General features: G+C 36.5%; 1 protein-coding gene across 4 annotated transcripts in view; it reads right to left on the bottom strand.

The window, feature by feature from the left end:
* LOC149070618 (uncharacterized) overlaps positions 1–18,743 on the bottom strand; it is a 66,636-nt gene extending 47,893 nt beyond the window's left edge. For all 4 annotated transcript variants that reach the window (XM_089248918.1, XM_089248919.1, XM_089248921.1 and 1 more), the window contains exons 1-4: positions 18,133–18,743; positions 6,148–7,467; positions 4,162–4,292; positions 240–292 (exon numbers count right to left, since the gene is read on the bottom strand). In XM_089248918.1, coding sequence (XP_089105044.1) covers positions 240–292; positions 4,162–4,292; positions 6,148–7,467; positions 18,133–18,396 — 1,768 coding nt within the window. In that variant the 5' untranslated portion in view covers positions 18,397–18,743. The remainder of the gene's footprint in view (positions 1–239; positions 293–4,161; positions 4,293–6,147; positions 7,468–18,132) is intronic.
* Positions 18,744–19,740: the final 997 nt, after the last annotated feature.

Raw genomic sequence — 19,740 nt, forward strand, 5'->3', positions numbered from 1 at the left:
ATGCTGACAGGCATGCCCGCTATGGCCCTTAATACAATTAATAAATCGAATCTAATCTACTCATTCAAATTAGTCTTTCAAACACGGTTTTCTCTCTCTCTTTTTTTAATTCCTTGCAAATACTGCTATCAATTTCATTTATTTTGTGAAATCACTAATCATCTCAAATCAATTTCAACAATTTTTTTTTTCAAATTTAGCAAGTTTTACTTTAAAAAAATGATCTTGCAAAATCATACCTGTCCACGTCATTCTCGAAGGTTTCCATCCCCCTCTACTGAGTTGGATCGTTCTTGAAAAATACATATAAGATTATTAATAGAAATACATATAAGATTATTAATAGAAATACATATAAGATGATTAATAGAAATACATATAAGATGATTAATAGAAATACATATAAGATGATTAATAGAAATACATATAAGATTATTAATAGAAATACATATAAGATTATTAATAGAAATACATATAAGATTATTAATAGAAATACATATAAGATTATTAATAGAAATACATATAAGATTATTAATAGAAATACAATCATATAAGTCATGAAAATTTTGACCAGATTCAAAGCATATTTATTAATTATTTCCCAAGAAAATGAAGTCATGCAACTTGCGTCAAGGATACTAAATAGCATCAAATGAACTCTTAAACATAAAAAAAAGATATTCATATTTGAAGCATATCACATAAGATGAATTTATGAACCCTATCACCCTGAATGCAAAAGTTTTTCAAATTTGTCATGCCTCAAACTCGTTAATGAGACATAAAAAGCAGCATATCTTGGTCATGTAAATTGATCATTTAACTTATTTTCATTGTTGTGAAAAACGCATTCTTATAAATTCTCATTAAAGAGCTGTGGTTTATATAGCTTTAAAAGTTCATTATTAGCTTCTGCCATTAATCTCTTACTGACCAGTGACAAGGGCCAAAGAATGTCATCAGTTCATGTATACTTGTCCATACCTCGATATTCAGGCAACCATGTTTTGTTATAATCAATGACTTTGGGAATGAAACATATCTCAATGTTTTATATGCACCTGAAGTCATTTTGAGTAGGAAAAGAAAGCAGTGTAACTTAATGGGAAGAATTTGTCTTTCTCCGCTTGTTAAAAGGATCAGAACATTTCTACCATTTGTTTAAAGTAGTGATTCTTATTCTTTTTTGTCATCCCACACTCCCAGTGCCATGACTTACCTTCCTATAACCCCTTGGATAATGCATTTTCTATTTGTTTGAAAACTTTTTTCTATAACTAAAAACAAATTCAAAAACAAAACTAAAAAATTACTATATTTTAAACATTTTTTGAAATTTGCAAAAAAAATTCAATAAATTGTTCTTCACTTATTGATTCCAACCGGGTACCACAACAACATACATATGTTTGTTTGGCACTTGATAAAATATTTTGATGTTTCTCCTGAAATATGCTTAGGACAGTATCAAATCTAAGGACAGCATGCTAATAACACGATGTACAAATGTATTCAAGCCATAAAATATTTTTGGTATTAATAGTTTTTTCCCAATCAAAATGGAAAACAAGTAATATAGTTAACCCAAGGAGAAACTTTTGCAAGGCAAATTTCATTTCACACCATACATTTCTGCAAACGAAAGTTGACCCATTTTTGACCCGCTCTACCAATTTATGACCAAATTGCACAATTTTTGATAACTGGTTACTTAAATAATATATTTGAGAAGTTGGAAAAAAAAACTGGACATTAAGCATGCTTTTCTTTGTAATTAATGTCAATTTACAATTAAATTTTTAACATAAATTAACTTTATTTAGTTAAAATAACTAGTAGTTATGATTTTGAAAAGCCTCATATGCCATGTGACAAAAACCATTTTTTTAAATTATTAAAAAATTTCAATAAAATTTCTATGAATTTCATTTTTGAAAGTCATAAATAATCAAATTTCTTTGCAAACAAATTTAAAAAATACTATGGCATTCATTAGACTTTTAAAATTCCAAAAATGTTCATATGAAAATTGGAAAGAAAATTAATATAAATGCAATGTCAGTCAAAAATAGGTTAAAGGATGAGGTGCAAAAATTTCTGCATAATTCATATTTTTTTGAGAATTGAAAAAAGTTTTATTATCATTTCAATTTTTCTAAATAATCAGCAAACATTAAGAGATGATGTTTTTTCGGTCCAAGATATACTGACAAATTTAATTTTCTGGACGCTAAGCCAAAACGAATATTTGGAAATAAAAGTGATTTGTGTCTTCCAGGAATCGAACCCAAGTCCCTTTCAATGCCCGAAGGAGACAAATTACTTTTCTTTCATCATAACATTCAGACAATTCAGTTCCTCATTCAGTTAACATGTTGCAATTTTTTTAAATCTGTCACACTCAAAAATGCTCTCCCACAACAAGAAGTGTATGCAGGAAGGTACTCAGGGAACCTATGCCAACCCCCCAAGCCAACCAAAAATTAAAAAAAAATTAATATTTCAGTGAAAAAATTGAAACATCAAAAGGAAATACCCTTTATATATTAACTAGTTTCTGTTAATTTAAATGTTTTTGAAGAGTGGTAACTCTAAATTTCTTGGGAAGAAAATTTGTGTGCCCCTCCAAAGGTCAATTCTGCATACTCTCCTGTTTGCACCCTTGGTTAAGAACCACTGATCTAAAGCAATGTTTTTCAAAGTGGTCTATGCCTCTCTCATGGGAGGGGGGGGGATGGGGATGCTAAACGGACCAGTGCGAGCAAACGTAGTTATAGGCATAATATATGTTTATAAAAAGGAAAAGGACACTAAAAGCTTTTTACATTGATGAAGTAGGCACCTTTGTTAATTTTAGTTCAGAAAAAAACAATGATTTCAAGAAATAAAAATTATGGTTTAACGTTCAAATCCAAACTAATTAAATAGCATTTCAACTGTTCAGATTGTTGATTAATTAAAATGAAACAACAATTATTCAAGTTCACAAAAAAAAAGGAAAAAACAAAATAAATTTGTGCCAATTTCTCAAAGATAGGAAGTAAATATCTGCTTTAGTATTAATTTTTAAATTATGAAAGCATTATAGGTAGCAATAATAGGTAAATCATGGAAAATTATGTACTACGTCACATATTCACACAAGAATTTTCAATTAACTATTTTCAGAAGTTCAACAAAAAGTTTCGGAAAAAGAAATCATGTTAAGAAGATGAACTAGAATATTATTTCACTAAAAAAACATTTGGGGGGAACCCCTAAAAAATTACGATGCATGATCAAACTTATCCAATCTTGGAAGGTTGATTCAATAAATACTGTACTTAGTTTCAAAAAGCTGTACAACTGAATCCCTTCATGTGAAAAAGGCACGTCATAAAAACTAGCTGAAAAAAGTCTCATAGTCTCATGAGACTTCCATTCCTGCATAAATTAAGAAACTGTTGCAATAAATATTTCATATCATAAATTATAAAATAATGTCCTCTTTGCGCACAACATATAAAAATATAAAATGAAGTGGCATATGTAAAAAAATAAATTTTGCAAAAATAGTTTCATGTATTTTTCAGAGCTGCTACTTTTCCTACTTTTTGGTAAAATGTCCTACTTTTTAGTTTTTATCCTACTTTTCTTACCAAATCCTATCAAAGAAATTTGTATAATTGATTTTAATTGAGCAGGGAATTATCAATATATTGGCAAATATTACAAATATAGTAGATTGCAATTAATAATTCTGCTAAAGCAGAAATTGTAACGTTTTTAAGGTTATTTGTTGGGTGTATGTGGACAATTTGGTTTATTAATTTTTCTTTTGCTTAGTTTGAGGGGGTTCAACAAGTAGAGTAGTCATTAAAAACTTCTGTGTCTGGATGGAAAAAATAATTTTTTTCCCACCTCATTTGGCATTTTGCCTGTTGCTGCCTTGTATTTGTATTCATTAGTTCTGAACATTAACAAGCATTTAATAATCTATATTTGTTCGATGAACATGAGAAAACAATTTTTTTTTCCTTCAATGGTCCCCCCCCCCCAACTACATTGCACATGCTGATGAGCCAGATAGACCAAGAAATATGAAGTAGCCTATATGTAAAAATATGAAGATACCATACAGATTCATGTTTATTTAATAGGTTCAGAAGAAGCAATACTTACCCTTTATGTTTATCTCGTAGATGTGCTCGATATTCTGAAAAAGACAATTCTGCATTGCACTCCGCACAAATGAAATTTGCAGCAGTGAAAGACAAGGCAGATCGGTCTTTCCTAGGCACTTCAACTTCATCCTAAAATGATAAAACTTTCATAGGAAGTTACTTCATTTGTTGGGAACCTGAAAAAAGAATCACCTTCTCAATCAGCATTTTGCTCACAGTTCAGATACAAACAACTCACACTTAATTCAATCTCCTGACAAATAAAATGAATTCTTATCGAGATTCAGAATACATGGGTGCCAATTTCCAGACTCAAAAAATCTGAAGCGAAACATTACACTGTCAAAGAAAACATGTCAAAAGGAAGAATTGAAGTGACCATGTGATGTTTTCCCTGAACATTCCTGTATTTTCATGTAATTTTGGTCTTCCCAACTTTTTTTAAACAAAAATTGTCTGGTTTTCTTCCTGTATTTTTAACGAAGCCTACTTTAGTTTTTATTCTTTACTAGAATCAAGTTGATTATTATGACTATGGATATTCATCGCACACACTTGGCAAATGAAATACAAATACAAATACAACGCCACAACAGGCAAATTGCCCAACGAGGTGGCTGACTTAAGAACATCATGGATCCCCGAGCCATTTTTTGGAGGCCCTACCTACTACTACTACACCACACATGCACCCCGCCCACACCCCCCCCCCCCCGCGGAACCCCCCAACGAATCGGTACATGCGGGAATGTGCGTGTACGTGTAGTGAAACCTGACGCGAAGTTTCGTTGTTTCTCTGTAATGCTTGTTATGTGTAGTGCTGCCATCTGCCACAAGTTTTTCTAACTATGAGTGAAGTGTTATGATTGAATGATTTATCGTTGTAGGACTGTTGCTCTCTGTGGCGAGACTTTTTAACGAGGAGATCGGCTCGCATTTGCGCCTTGAAGTTGGGAACCACAGAAAACCAACTTCAGCCGACCACCACTAAGGGGTTCGAACCCGGATCCTCGCATCGCGAGTCCGTCACTATAACCACTCGACCACCACAGCGGCTGTGTTACTTTTTTTCATGAAATTCATTTCAATTCATCATGATTTGCAGTAGCACTTAATTTCCACCATTAGCAATTGTTTTGGAGATTTTAACAATAACTAGAAACTTTGCTGAATTTTGGTATCATATTTTGGTAACAATTGGCGATTTCCAGTACTTTCATAGAAAAAAACATGATCACCTTGGGATTGCAAGAAGCAGGACTGTAGCTAAAAATTTCTTTCAAAGGAAAAGAGCTGATACTTTTGGGGGGGAGGGGGGGGGGGTAACCAAAGTGACAGAACAATAGGCTTAACCATATCATTATGTAAAAATCAGCAATTTTCTAAAATTTTGGGGAAGAAGGAACCAGACCCCTAGTCACTCCCTTTTACTATGGTCTTGGCAAGGGCTGAGGGATTTTCTTTGGGGATTTTAAATTTCTGCAAAACACAATTTCAGGATTTTTATAGATTTTTCTATAGATACGAAACATCCAGAAAATCTTGTTTCCGACCGGAAGATTTTAACAAGGCTAACAAATCAGAAGCACTAGCACCTATGAGAATATATTTTGAATGCCTTTCCACCATATTAATAGCTCACCTTACTCTTAGGGACAAAAAATTAAAAACTGGTTTTCGACAGCAGCGTCATTCAAAATCACTTCAACAGGTTTTTGAATGGTGCAGCGCTGCGAGTATGGAACTGGCTTTAGATGTTAAGAGGGATTTTTCATTGAGCTGGCCTGTTTGAAAACCAATCTTTTTAACATTATAAATTCTGTTTCGCAATTGACTGATCCCCACATATCAGCTCAACCCCAATTTAACCATAAAACTGTCAGTCCTGCCCAATTCATTAAATTTGGATTTAGCTGTACATACATAGGCCTATATTGCATGGATAGGAGCTACAATTGAAAAACATAGAAAGTATAATTCTTACCTCAGAAAAGGAATCTTCAGATATCTCTGGAACATGGATATTCTCTGCTGCATAAACGTGCTTGTTCATATGGGATTTCAATTTAGAAAGCCGAGAAAATGTTTCCTCACATATTGGACATTTATTCCCACTAATGTTGTGACTTAATATATGAAGTTCAAGAGCATCTGAACTAAAGAATGACTTGCTACAGTACTCGCAACTCGTATATTTCACCTTGGATGATTTTTCACATTGTATGGCAGAGCTGTGAGCAGACTTCCTGGTTTTAGGTGTTTCTTCATATTTACTTATATTTTTTGAGGTACAACCTATAGGTTCGATCGAATTTCCAGAGTTTGCCTGCGCAAGTTCTTCTGTCTGCTTTTTGGATGATTCTGTATTCAGGTGGACTTTTCTTTGCTTGCATGATATTCCGTCTTCAATCACATTTTCAGAATTACTTGATCCTATAAACTTCTGCGTTTTCTCTTTATATAACTCAAGCTGTTTGATTAGCTGTTCGGTCATCTCTAAACGTTGCAATCGAATAGAAAATTCTTTAATCTGAGGGATTTTTGTTTGATTTGATTTTTCATTATGAAATGAAGACATTGTTTGAGGATCGTTCTCTTCAGAATGATTGCTTGTTTCATCAATTTCTGAAGAACAATAAGACTGATCTGAATCATCTTTCACAGAATCCAGCCATCTTGAGCATGCAGTCTTAGCAGGAACGCGAATGACTTTTTTCCCACCACTATTACAAGAAGTTATTACCCGTCTTTGAAATTTATTAGAATAAGTGATAGATTTGTTTTTATATGTTTGTGCCAGTGATATCTTTCGATTTCCAACCGACTTCCAACGTGCTTTGTTTTCATATCCTTTACCACAAATATTATAATGATTATTAAATTTTTTATTTTGTAACCTCTTGAGATTCGACACTGCAGGTTTTGTTTGGCCATTAATTTTCTTGATTACAGATTTCTGCGCAACAGAATTTGAAACATAACTGCTGTTATAGGAAGGCTTTTGTTTTTTACTGTATGGTGTCTCTACATCTTTATTAGAGTTTACACCAGTTCGATTTGATTCACATACTGCTTCATTGTTTAAGGAGGAAGATGGGTTAGCATAATTTTCTGTCACTAGATAACCTTTTTCAGAACAAGATGTCGTAGATTCACCGAGTGAATTTGGATGGCGCTTCTTCAACTTCAAAGATATCCTAAGTTCTAATCGTTCTTTCAAGAGGTGTTTCCTTAAATGTCTTGTTAATTCTTCCTCGCTGTTATATTTCCTTGGGCATTTTGGACATTTGACAACTTTGTGATTCTAAATTTGAAAAAAAAAATAATAATAATTTATGAGTAATCAGAAAATTTGGTGTCAATATAGAAAGATAATTGTAGTGGAGCAACATTTATAGGACATTCAAAAGGCCCTCAATAAACCTCATACAAAAGATTCCAAAAATGTTGCTTTTTTTCTTTAACCAGCTTTTAAAATTTTCCTCATCCACATTATAACTGCCACATTTGAAATTGTGAAACCTTCACAAATTGCCACCTATTTTCAAGAAGAAATTTTTTTCCCCAATTACAAGCTGAAACTGCTGAACCCCCCCCCCCCACCAAGAAAATTTACTCTACCCATTGCTTTTATTTTGCTCACTATGATTCAAAAACATGCCATGATGTGTGTGGCTTTCTAAGAAGAAAAGTACTTTTTTTTGGAAAAAAAATCTTTTTGTATTATTTATATTGAGCATATACTTCTTTAATGTCTTTACAGTGCTGAAAGAAAAGGGCAAAAAAAAAACACAGTACATTTTTCTCTATCCTTCTCTTATCTAACCTTGAACAAGAGCTGACTCTGCCCACTGGCAGTTGATTGAATGAGGGGGGGGGGGATGGAAAACATGTGTTTTACTGTAAAATATGTTTTTAGAAGCTGAGATATTTTGAAGTGGCTGAAATAAAGTAGATCAAGTTTGCAGAGATATCTCATGATTGCCACTAAAAGGTTTACAAGGTTTGTAATACTGTTGAAAAAACTGATATTGTGGACACATGTTCATGGCAACAAGAATTTGTTTTTCACTGTCTGATTGTTCAATCCACGGTAATCCACAACCAATTGGTTTTCACCTGTCTTCTTCTTCACCAATAATACTGGACCAGCATAAGATGACCTAGTTTCTGTGACTGTCCCCATTGTCCTTCCATTCTTTCAAAATACCATTGATTGCAGTCCTCTCAGGCAAACTTGTTCTATGTGGCAGTACACAAATAGGTTTGCTTCCTCTTCTACTTCCTTAATGTCCATCTTGGTCAATGATGTACATCCAAGTTCCTTAATGGACAATGCAAAAACATCTCTATGCTCATTCACCAATGACCAAACTTCACACTTTTCTTCTTTCCCAGTTGAATCATCACACTTGATCTCATCTAGACTAATTTTTTGTCCTTTACATTGAGACTATGACTCACCCCGCCATTCATCCTTCAACACCACACTTGAAACTGTATCATTCTCGCAGAATACTTCAGTGTCTTTTGATCCTATAACAACCTCACTAACACAACAATCAGTTAAAACTTTTACAACTCCATCTACTGGAACATGTAAGTTCTCACATAGCTCACCACATGCAGAAGAGTTTTTGACTTCAGAATTTGTTATAGATACGTCCGATTCTTCTAATTCCCTCATGCTCAGTTCATCAATGTCGCTTGACGCACAACCAATACACTGTCCTTTATCATAAATACCAGTCCGTCCTCCACGTCATCTGTTCTGCCATCAAAGACCTGCATTGTTCCACTGTCACTTCTTTTGGATTCATGGTCATCAGTTCTATACTTTTCTCCTCAGCTTTGACAGCTCCTCAGACACATGGCAACTCACTTTTGTGCCATGTGAGCAGTCTTCCTGCACTCCCGGAACCCAAAGCAGAATATGCCAAAATCTGAGGCATACGTTGCAGAACAATTAGTGCTACTGCAGAACAATCTGGAAGAATTTTAAGAAAAAGTGCGGAAAACACACTATTATGGGGATTTTTACCGCAGAACATTTCCACTAAGTGGTGGGCTCATTACAGAACAATGCAAAACATTCTGCTTTGGGGGCTCTCGGAAAACTCGATCTCTGGCGGCATCAGATAGTTCAGTCACTATCACGTCATACAACTGTGCATTATCATCGAGGACCAGCACATTCATAGCTGACTTCGCACCATCCACTTCCAAATCCATGTTAATTTTCCCCAAATGCAACTGCTGATGGTTTCACCAAATCTCCATAATTGAACAATTCTTCTGATTTCAGCACATAATTGAGCTTTGGCTCTTCAGCTACAGACTTCAATAATATTACACTACTTCTAATGTTGATCAAACATGAAATGAGACGTCCATCATTGATTCTGGCATTTTTGATGCAGTTCCCCCTCATAATAATCAGCCCAACCACTTGTTGCCAAATTCACTTTCTTTGTAGCAGTTTGATCGTAATGCTTCTGAATATGTCCAGCCATACCACACTGATGACTGGTTAAATTCTTCTTCTCAAACAATCACACGAAACATGACTCAGGCATCCACAAAAAAAAGAACATTTGTTAATCAAGAGAGATATATCTCTTCCTTTTTCAGCAGCTGCTCAATAGCTTCCTACACACCTTCAAAGTAAAAGAGTGCATGAAATCCTATTTCAGCAACTATCAACATTATTTACAAAAATTAGATAAATAAAAATAAGCTAGGCCCACATTCCTTTTAAAATTCTGAGTTTGAGCTAACATGAAATTGTCAAATTAAGTTGTGCAGTGCACATGGAGGGTCATAAAATAACTCTGCCAAAAAACGAGCTCCCCCCAGCAGCTGTAAAAATCTGTCTTTGTTACCATCATTTCTGCTATTCTGTCAGTATCATTTTTCTCTCAAAACGTGTGCTTTGAATCTCGTATAAAAAATTTTTTTATACAGAAATTTTTATAACAAAATTTGAAAAAAAAGCAAAACTATTCGTTATACGTGAACTTCATTATACCTGTTCTGGCTTTAAAAACTTACTTTAGGACAATTGCAATCACCACCTACTGCTGTAAAATCTTTGAACATATTGTAGCAAAGGAAATCCGTATCCACTTAGACTCCATCAACTTTTTCCCCCAACCAACACACTTTAGTGTGACAATCTCTCTCTACTACCTCTCAATTGGCCCTCATCATCCACGATCTCTCGGGAGCGATTAATAAAAACGTTTTCTTTCTTTCTTTCAAACTGAGCACAACTCAGGTCTATAACCATCTATGGGCGATTTACTACCTAGTGAGCTGTGCCGGAAGTGTAATTGTGTGTGTGTACCTAAGTCTGAGTGCATATGTATATAACCCGAGACCTCGCGAAGTGAGTCCGTCACTATGACCACTCGACCACCACAGCGGCGATAAAAACCTTCAAATTAATATCATTTTCCAAGATTTCTCTAAAGCTTTTCATAAAGTTCCCCATGATAAACTTCTCCTTAAACTCTCAAACATTGGCCTCAACGTACAATTACTTCATTGAGTGGCTAAAACATTGTAAACAGTTTGTCCATCCATTTCAATGATCATAATTCCCCATCCGCCACCGTAAAGTCTGGGACCACTTAAGGATCAGTCTTCTCCCTGTTACTTTTCTTTATTTCATCAATGACCTCCCTCAACTGCACCATTAGATTATTTGCCAATGACTGTGTAATTTATAGTATCATTCACCATGAATCTGATCAAGAACTTTTTGGATACCTCCCTTTTTTTCCCAATTTTTGGCTATCAACCAGCTATGTAGCTACAATTTTTGAATCAATGGTTAGCGTTTTGCACTTGAACATTCTCTAAATGAACTCCACTGCATCCAGCGTTCGAATCTAGTCAGAGATGGGCAAATGAGCACAAAAAGTGTTCTGAAGGTTGGATTCTTGAAAACAAATAGCCTTAACCTTTCCTTTCTGAAAGTTTTTCTGCAAGCAAAATAGGATTTACTTTTGGAGGAAGTATAGGAGGCTCTATACCTTCTTTAGGATTTAATATAGAAAAGTATTAAAAAAAGTGGAGCGAAGAGGATCTTACCATTTTACAATACTCAAAAACACTCAGAGATTTTCCCATAAGGAAAAAAAGCACAAAAGTAAATTTGCAAATAAGAAGATTTAGATAAGGTAACCAAGAAATTTGTGGCAATCCATTCTTTAAAATCAGCTGAAAATTCATTATAAGCGCACTTTGCTGAAATCGGCGTTGAAATCAGCGTTTGTTATAAGCAATCAAAATAACATAGAGATACAATACGAAATTCACGTAACATGGAAAAACTTTGTTATATATGCAAATTCCTAATACCCATGTTCTTTATAAGCGAGTCTGACTGTACATACATTTTGATACATTCAGAACACCAAGAGACTGAAATAATAGTGTTTTATAGAGATGCAAATCAAAGGACACTGAACAAACTATTTTGATTACATTTGAGGCAGGTGTCCATCTTGAGCAGATTTCACTGCATATCATTAATAATTTATTTCATAAAATTGTTTTGTAATTTGAAATACTTTTTCTCATCTAATCGAACATTACAATTCACACAAAAACTGTAAATATATATGTGGGCTCTTCACAGAGAAAAACACACAGCCTCCATTTTTGAAACATTTATTACGCGCACAAAACATACAGGATGATCATACACAGACATAGAAAAAAGACGTGGCCTTTCCCGCCGACTTCTCCCGGCAAACTCACTGTTGCCACCACTAATCTTTACAATATTACTCATTCACTTGCGTGCCGCAGCGCCATCTACCGACAACAAAAAGAACTGAAAATAAAAATCCGACAGCTCACTGACCTCAGCGACATTTTACATGAACAACAATATTCGTATAAGCATGAAAAATTCGGAACATAAAATTTGTATCAGCATAAAAAATTCAAAACATAGTATTCATATGAGCATAAAAATTCAAAACACAAAATTTGTATAAGCATGAAAATTCAGAACATTATATTCATATACATCTCTAATAATGTTTCATGAGATCAGCTGCGGTAGTAGTGGTGATAGGACCTGAATGATCTCCAGCTTTCTTGACCTCATATCTGTCCTTAGCATTCCTTTTTGTCACTTCATATGGACCAAAAAATTTGGGTCTCAACTTCAGTCCGGGGCCGAACTGAGTCCTTCGTATAGCCACCAGGTCACCAACTTGATATTTGGGTGCCTTTTTTCTCTTTTTGTTGTAAGTACGCCTATTTTCAGCCTGAATCTTGTGGATATTTTTCTTCGCTTCTTCTCTAACGACATTTCTTTGATCGTGGAATTCATCTACTGCCTCTTCCACCAGGAGATCTCTTAGTACAATGTCTTCTTTATTTCTCATTTTCACACCAGTTAAAAGTTCAAATGCCATGTATTTCGTACTTGGACTAGTCAAGACCTGTTCAAGACCCTCTGCAACTTATCAATGTGCTTGAACCACTTTGTTGCATCGTCGAGAGTCAACTTGGTTAGGACTGGTATTAGAGTACGATGGATTCTTTCTACCTGTCTGTTCCCACGAGGAACACCTGTGGCAATCTGCAAATGCATGATGCCCTCTTCAGCACAATAATCACTGAAAGCTTTTGAAGCGAATACTGAGCCTCTTTCAGTTATAATCCGGTACGGACTCCTAAAAGTCTTCTGCTGAAGCTTCAACTTCTCTAAGGCGTCCTCTGCTGACGTAGACTTAACCGGATACAACCAGGTGAATTTCGTAAACGCATCTACAACAGTTAGTATATGCTGGTAATTCTTATTCGTTGAAGGTAAGGGACCTATGAAATCAACGTGATAAGTTCCTAGTGGTACATCTGCTTTTGGGATTGGGTTCAAAAACCCTTCCTTTTACCATTTTTGGTTTGCCAATATGCATGGAACACAACTGAGAATAACTCTTTCTGTCAGCTTGCTAGGAATATGGAACTCTTGCTTGAGAACCTCTTCCGTCTTAGATGTGGAAAAGTGACCTTTCTCATGAGCTAATTTTATCAGCTCCATCTGCGTGTCTTTTGGAACCACAATGAGTTTACGACCATTCATAAATTTGTAGAGAATGTCATTCCTTACAAAGTATTCTTCAGATTTATTGTCAGTAAGCAGTGTTCTAAGGGCACAAATCTGTTCATCTTCTAATTTGGCATTCTTCAGTTTTGCCGTCAAGGTGTCATTCCCAACTATCATTACTGGGTGTCTACTTAAGGCGTCGACATGCTGCATCCTCTGACCGGGTCTATGAGTGATTTCATAGTCAAATTCTTCCAGAAGAAGAGCCCATCTAGCGATTCTTGTAACAAGATCTTTCTTCTCCATGGTCTTCTGAAATGCTGAACAGTCCGTGACAATTTTGAATCTAGTACCCAACAGATATACTCGGAATTTCTTCAAGGCTTCAATAATTGCCAGTACTTCTAACTCATAGCTACTGTACTTCTCCTCAGCGGGACTTGTTTTTTTCGACATGTAGTAAACTGGATGTAAGCTTCCGTCATCAGCTTCTTGTAGTAATACTGCACCGTATCCATGTTTGCTGGCATCTGTATGCAACTCTATGCTCCGCCCTTGTTGAAAAATACTTAGCACTGGACTTTCGGTTAGTAATGTTTTGAGCTTCTTGAATGCTTCTTCTTGTTCAGGACCAAAATCAAATGATGTATGGTCTTTTCTCAACAAATCACTTAGTGGTTTGGCGATCTTGGCATATCCTGGGATAAACTTTCTGAAATATCCCGCAAGTCAAAAAAAATTCTGTGTTTGCTTCATGCTTGTTGGGACAGGAAATTTTTTCACTGCTAGTGTCTTTTCCGAAGACGGAAGTATCGACCCATTTTCTACGATATGGCCAAGGAACTCTACCTGTCATTTCAAAAATTGACATTTTTTAAATTTGATCTCGAGGCCATATTTTGACGTCACTCTTAGAACAGTTTCTAACTTATCCAAGCCATCCCTTTCATCAGCCGAGGGGATGATCAAGTCATCCATATAAATAATAACAACACCTTTGGTCACGAGGTCCCTGGAAATGCTGAAAACATACCGCTGAAAGACATTTGGGCTGGTGCTTAACCCGAATGGGACCTTATTAAACTCAAACTGACCGTCGGGGACCACGAAGGAAGTGTACTTCCTGCAGTCTTCATCAACATCTACGTGGAAAAACCTGTTTTTAAGATCTAGTGTGGTGTACAATTTTGCACCCTGCAACTTATCTAAAACATCTTCTATCAACGGCAGAGGAAACCTGTCTTTGACAAGCTTCCTGTTCAATTTTCTGTAATCAACACACAACCTAGTTGAGTTGTCCTTTTTCTTCACCAATACCACTGAACTGGCATAGTCAGAAGAACTTGGCCTGATAATTCCTTCTTCCAGCCATTCATGGATCTGCTTGTTCACTGCTTGTCTCTCAGGAAATGATAGGCGTCGAGCTCTCTGATATACAGGTGTTTCATCATTGAGAATAATTCTCATAGAGACATTCGTTTTTTCAGTCTTTTCCGGCCTGTAAGACAAAACAGTCTTTCTTAGCTTCTCTCTCACTTCTCTATCACAAATGTGACCCAATTCAAGTTGGTCTTGATACAATCCAGATATCTGCATGAGCTAGTGTCCTCTCTCCTCTTTACGAAAAGTGACTTCACTTTTGTCTGTTTTCGGATTTCAACTCCAATCACTGCTTGAAAGTTCAGTTGTGCTGTGGGTACAACATGCCACTTAAGGGTAAAGCTATTTCCGTCCAACTCAACTTCCTGTTCAAAGGATCCTTTAGTCCACGCCTGTCCTGCCCCAATTCCAGATAGTAGTATGGGCTTTAGTGTCAATTCCGGAACGCCAACAGCTTGTCTGTATAAATCCTCACGCAACAGGCATACTACACTGCCCGTGTCGACAAGTGCACAAACTGTCAAATTTTTTAATTTCATCTGTTTAGTAGAAACCTCTCCAACTTCGGTACTGTCACTGTGTTCGGTAATGTGAGTATCTGACGTTTTCTGCCTCTCGCTGTCCTTGTTGAACGATGGTGAGCAATTGTTGTTCTTGAATAATTCGGGACACTGGAACTTCAAGTGGCCCACGTTACCACACCCATAACATCTCATCTGACCATTGTTCTTCTCGGTTTGTCTATTTCCAAACTTCCATCCTCCTCCTGCTTTATTCTTGATTTTGCAGAATTTATCCTGGAAATTTTGGAATGTTGGTTTCGGGAATTTTTGTCATTCTCACTCACCAGCATGTGATGTTTTGGCAGGTCTCTTAATACTTTCGTAATCACCAAGTTTTTCTGACAGTTCGGTAGGAGACACAAAATTACTCCATTCGTCTAAATGATAATCTCGGAAATCAACTGGGCTTCGCTTTTTAATTTGATCCGTGATGATCAAATCCCTTAACTGATCGAATGTTGTTACTTTTAAAGCGGACGTCCAGCCATCAAAATATGCGCATAATTCGTGATGAAAATCTTGCCAAGTACTGGTCTGCTTTTTCTGATGCGAGACGAACAGTTGACGAAACTTTTCCGCCGTCAGTTTGAATCTTTTCATCAACAGTTCTTTTACGAGGTCGTAATTCTCCAGATTCTCCTCAAGCTCTCGTGCAATCAGTTGGTTTATTTCATGAGGTAATAATCCTAGAAGATGAGTGACCCATTCCTCCTTTGGCAGTGATACCCGGCGAGATTGCTGCTCAAAGAGCACAAGGTAGAGAGTTATATCGTCACTCATATCGAATCTTTGCATCAGGTTTTGGAACTCTCTGCCTGGACTTTCAGTGTTTTCAAACTGAGTCCTTCCACTTGATCAGAATTCAACCTCGATTTTCAGTTTCCTCTATTTCCAGTCTCATACGTTGTTCTTCCATTGCGTCTCTCCTGCATTGCTCCTCGATTTCATCTTTTCTCCGTTGCTCATCCATTGCGCCTCTCCTCCGCTGCTCTTCCTTTCTATCACCTATGATCGTTTTTAGCAACTCTTTGCAAAACTCCTGGTCATATTCTTCGCTTTTCAGAATGGCGTTCTTGAGATCTATGATTTTGAAATTAGGGGGCGTGTCCAACCCTAATTCACTCGCGAGCACCTTCACGTCCTCTTTGATGCCCTGTGGCAAATAAGCCACGGCAACCTCGTGTAAAAGGACGTAAATGACACTGCAATGTAGTTTCGGTCAGAAACACTTTTTTTTTCACTGGCACGAAACACTTATCGCGATCCACATTTATCACGGACATGCACTTTTCGAGTCTTGGCGACCCATGGCGAAGATGAAACCGATCGCGAAATCTCTAGCACAGTCTTGTGAAGACGAAACTGATCACGAAATCCTCAACTGTCTCGCGAACACGAAATTAATCGCGAAATTTTCAGCGCAGTCTTGCGAACATGAAACCGGTCACAAAATATTCAGCACGGTCTCGTGAACATCAAACCGATCGCGAAATTTTCAGGATTGTCTTGCGAAAACGAAACTGATCGTGAAATCTTGAGTTGGGCTGGCTCCTACGAAGATGAAACCTTCCTGCAATCGTCGAACCTTCGAGTCTGGGTGGCTTACTTGAATCAGCACGCTACGCCAACAAAACTTGAATCTAGACGATTCGCCATCACATCAAAATGTGACGAATTCAAATTGAGTCGGCTCCAACAAAGATGAAACCTTCTTGCGATCGTCGAATCTCTGAGCCTGGATGGCTCACTTGAATCAGCGCAACTTGAAGAGGAAACTCGAATCAAGACGATTCGCCCTCACATCCAAATCCGATGAATTCATATCGATCCCGGCAGAGCCCCCAATTTCTCTGTGGGCTCTTCACAGAGAAAAACACACAGCCTCCATTTTTGAAACATTTATTACGCGCACAAAACATACAGGACGATCATACACAGACATACAAAAAAAACGCGGCCTTTCCCGCCGACTTCTCCCGGCAAACTCACTGTTGCCACCACTAATCTTTACAATATTACTCATACACTTGCATGCCGCAGCGCCATCTACAGACAACAAAAAGAACTGAAAATAAAAATCCTACATATATATTAACCCTATGTACATATTTTCCTTAGATAAAACATTTGGAAATTACAGCAAATACATTTATAATTGACTTTTGAAAATTTAGAGTGATATCAGAACTGGCTCTCAAGCATCTTGATTGCATTTAATTATTTTATTTTTGTTTTCTGTTAAGTCCATAGAAAGCGCTAACATTCTCAATAAAAGTAATAAATCTTTAAAAGATCTGCTTAAACACTATGGGTTTATGAAATGTCATGAAAAATTTTGTTCGTTATATATTGCATCGTACACACCGTTTTCCCATGTGTCATTTGTTCTCAAGATTACATATGGATTCTCTCAGGTTGTACACATTTCATATTTTAATTAATTTTTTTGCATACTAGCGGTTATAATTTTAATCCCACAATCATGGTTTTTATTGAACCCAGAGACATTTTTTGACCAAACGATGACCTTTTTTTTGCTCTGTTGTAAAAGTGTGAGTCCTCATTTTTATTATTTTCAATAATTCTGTCCCAGGATGTTATATTTTTGATCTCAATCCCTTATTAAATCTAATAATGTTTAGTTATTGTTTCTGTTCATGCTTTTATCATTATTCCTTTTTGGTGATGTGATTTTTTTTCTTTGGAAAGAAAGATGTCTGAAGGCATGACTCCATTTCATTCTTGAGCTTTTCATCATATTTTTGGGCCTTTTTCTCGCTCAAGAACAAAAATCTTCAACACATCGCCAAAAGAGATTATACTACATTTGTTTCCCAACCTTCTATAACCCTAAAACTATTCCCACATATGGGGGGGTTTTTTCACCGCCAACTGGCGTTCATCTTCATAACCAACCATGTAGCCAACATTGAAGAATACAAATAAAGAAATTCACCTTCACGGGTATTCTTGGACTCGAATTCACACACAGCTTTGAGGTATTTATACTATCGTCAGCGTAACTGAATGTATCAGAGATTTTCAAAGCCGAAATACAGCCTGTATCAGTCTCCACGCCCACAGTGGCTGGCTTTACGAATTCTTCGGCGCCGACACACAGCATCTCTCCGAATTCATTCACAGGTGAAAGCATCACCGAATATTCATCACCCTTTTCATAAAGATGGTCAGAACCACCTGCAACCACGGGAAGTGCCATTTCAACCACGATTTATTAAATTAGGCACATAATTTCTCTGAACAAATCAGTCTACATCGTTCATTTTAAAAAGGGAAACGAGTATATGAAATAAAATTTTAAGCTTAAAACTGCGAGGTCATCATATTTATGTAACGAAAGAGTCAAATATTGTACTTTTCGACCACGGTTTTCCGTTGTTAAAGGTAGCTGGTGATGTTATTCATCTAATCTATCATTACTTGGTCTTATAAAGCTTTTCGGATTCCGGAGAAACTATAAAACATTAAAGAAAAACTAGAGAAATATCACAAATCGTAGCTAAAACACACAAACGCGTTTCTCTGCACGTGAGTGCCGACGGCATTGACTTTGACGTTTACAGCAAGGAAAAGCGAAAAAAAAAACTGTCATGAAGTTGCATTTTTATTTTTTTAGTAATAAAAATGCGTTAAAAACTTATTTGATTATGCAGCAAAAATAATGATAATTGTCATGGAATTTATGCCAAAATATATGGATTTTTATTTCCTTAATTAAGTAAGGTTCAGAGTTGCCAGATTGGCAAATAATTCCCGAATTGGGGATGGTTTGAAAAAGCATCAGAGGGGAATTTTTCGCTGTGGCGAAAGTGGCGGCAAAAATCCGCGGGTGGCGGATTTTTGGGGTAATTTCGCCAAGAGTAGTTCGAGAAGCGAATTTTAGTTTTCATTTTTATTAAGGGATCTCTAATGTGTCACGGATCGCTTAAGTGCTCTGGAACTGCGTGTTCCCGGTCATTTAAGTGATCTGAAAATATGCCATGGGTCGCTTAAATCTCTGGAATTATACCACGGGTCACTTATAAGTGATCTGTAAATGTGCCGGTTAGTTCATTTTTACAAAATTAGGTTTGAGGAGGTCAGGCTGAATCAGATAACTCCCCAGGGAGATCTTTGGTCCGCGAACACGGGTCTTTATGCGATTTACCATACATGGCTTAGAGGGTGGGTCGCAATGAATTTATTAAAGATAAATTTTGAGTTCATAGCCTTCAAATAGCATTGAAGTTAACGGAAGTTGGTTATAATAATATATGAAGGTATTTTCTTCCGAAGTTTCAATTTAAAAAAAATATTTTTTGCATTACAAAAATAAATTGATCCCCCCCCCACCCCGTGTACGTCTCTGATACCACCAATATGCGTTAGGAATTAGAGGGGCAGAACTGATGACGAAATTTTGCTGACGGGGGGGGGGGGGAGGCAGGCCCGTCATTCGGGGAGGCCGGAGGCCATTGCCCCCCCCCCCGGATTTTGAAAATACACTAAAAATGGTATATATATATACAAATATTATGCATACATTGAGTACATGTGCTTTGCT

The sequence above is a fragment of the Pholcus phalangioides genome, unplaced genomic scaffold (genome assembly GCF_987345545.1).
Source record: "Pholcus phalangioides strain wild (caught in Gottingen) unplaced genomic scaffold, Ppha-v1.0 ptg000021l_1, whole genome shotgun sequence".
NCBI classification, from domain to species: Eukaryota; Metazoa; Arthropoda; class Arachnida; order Araneae; family Pholcidae; genus Pholcus; species Pholcus phalangioides.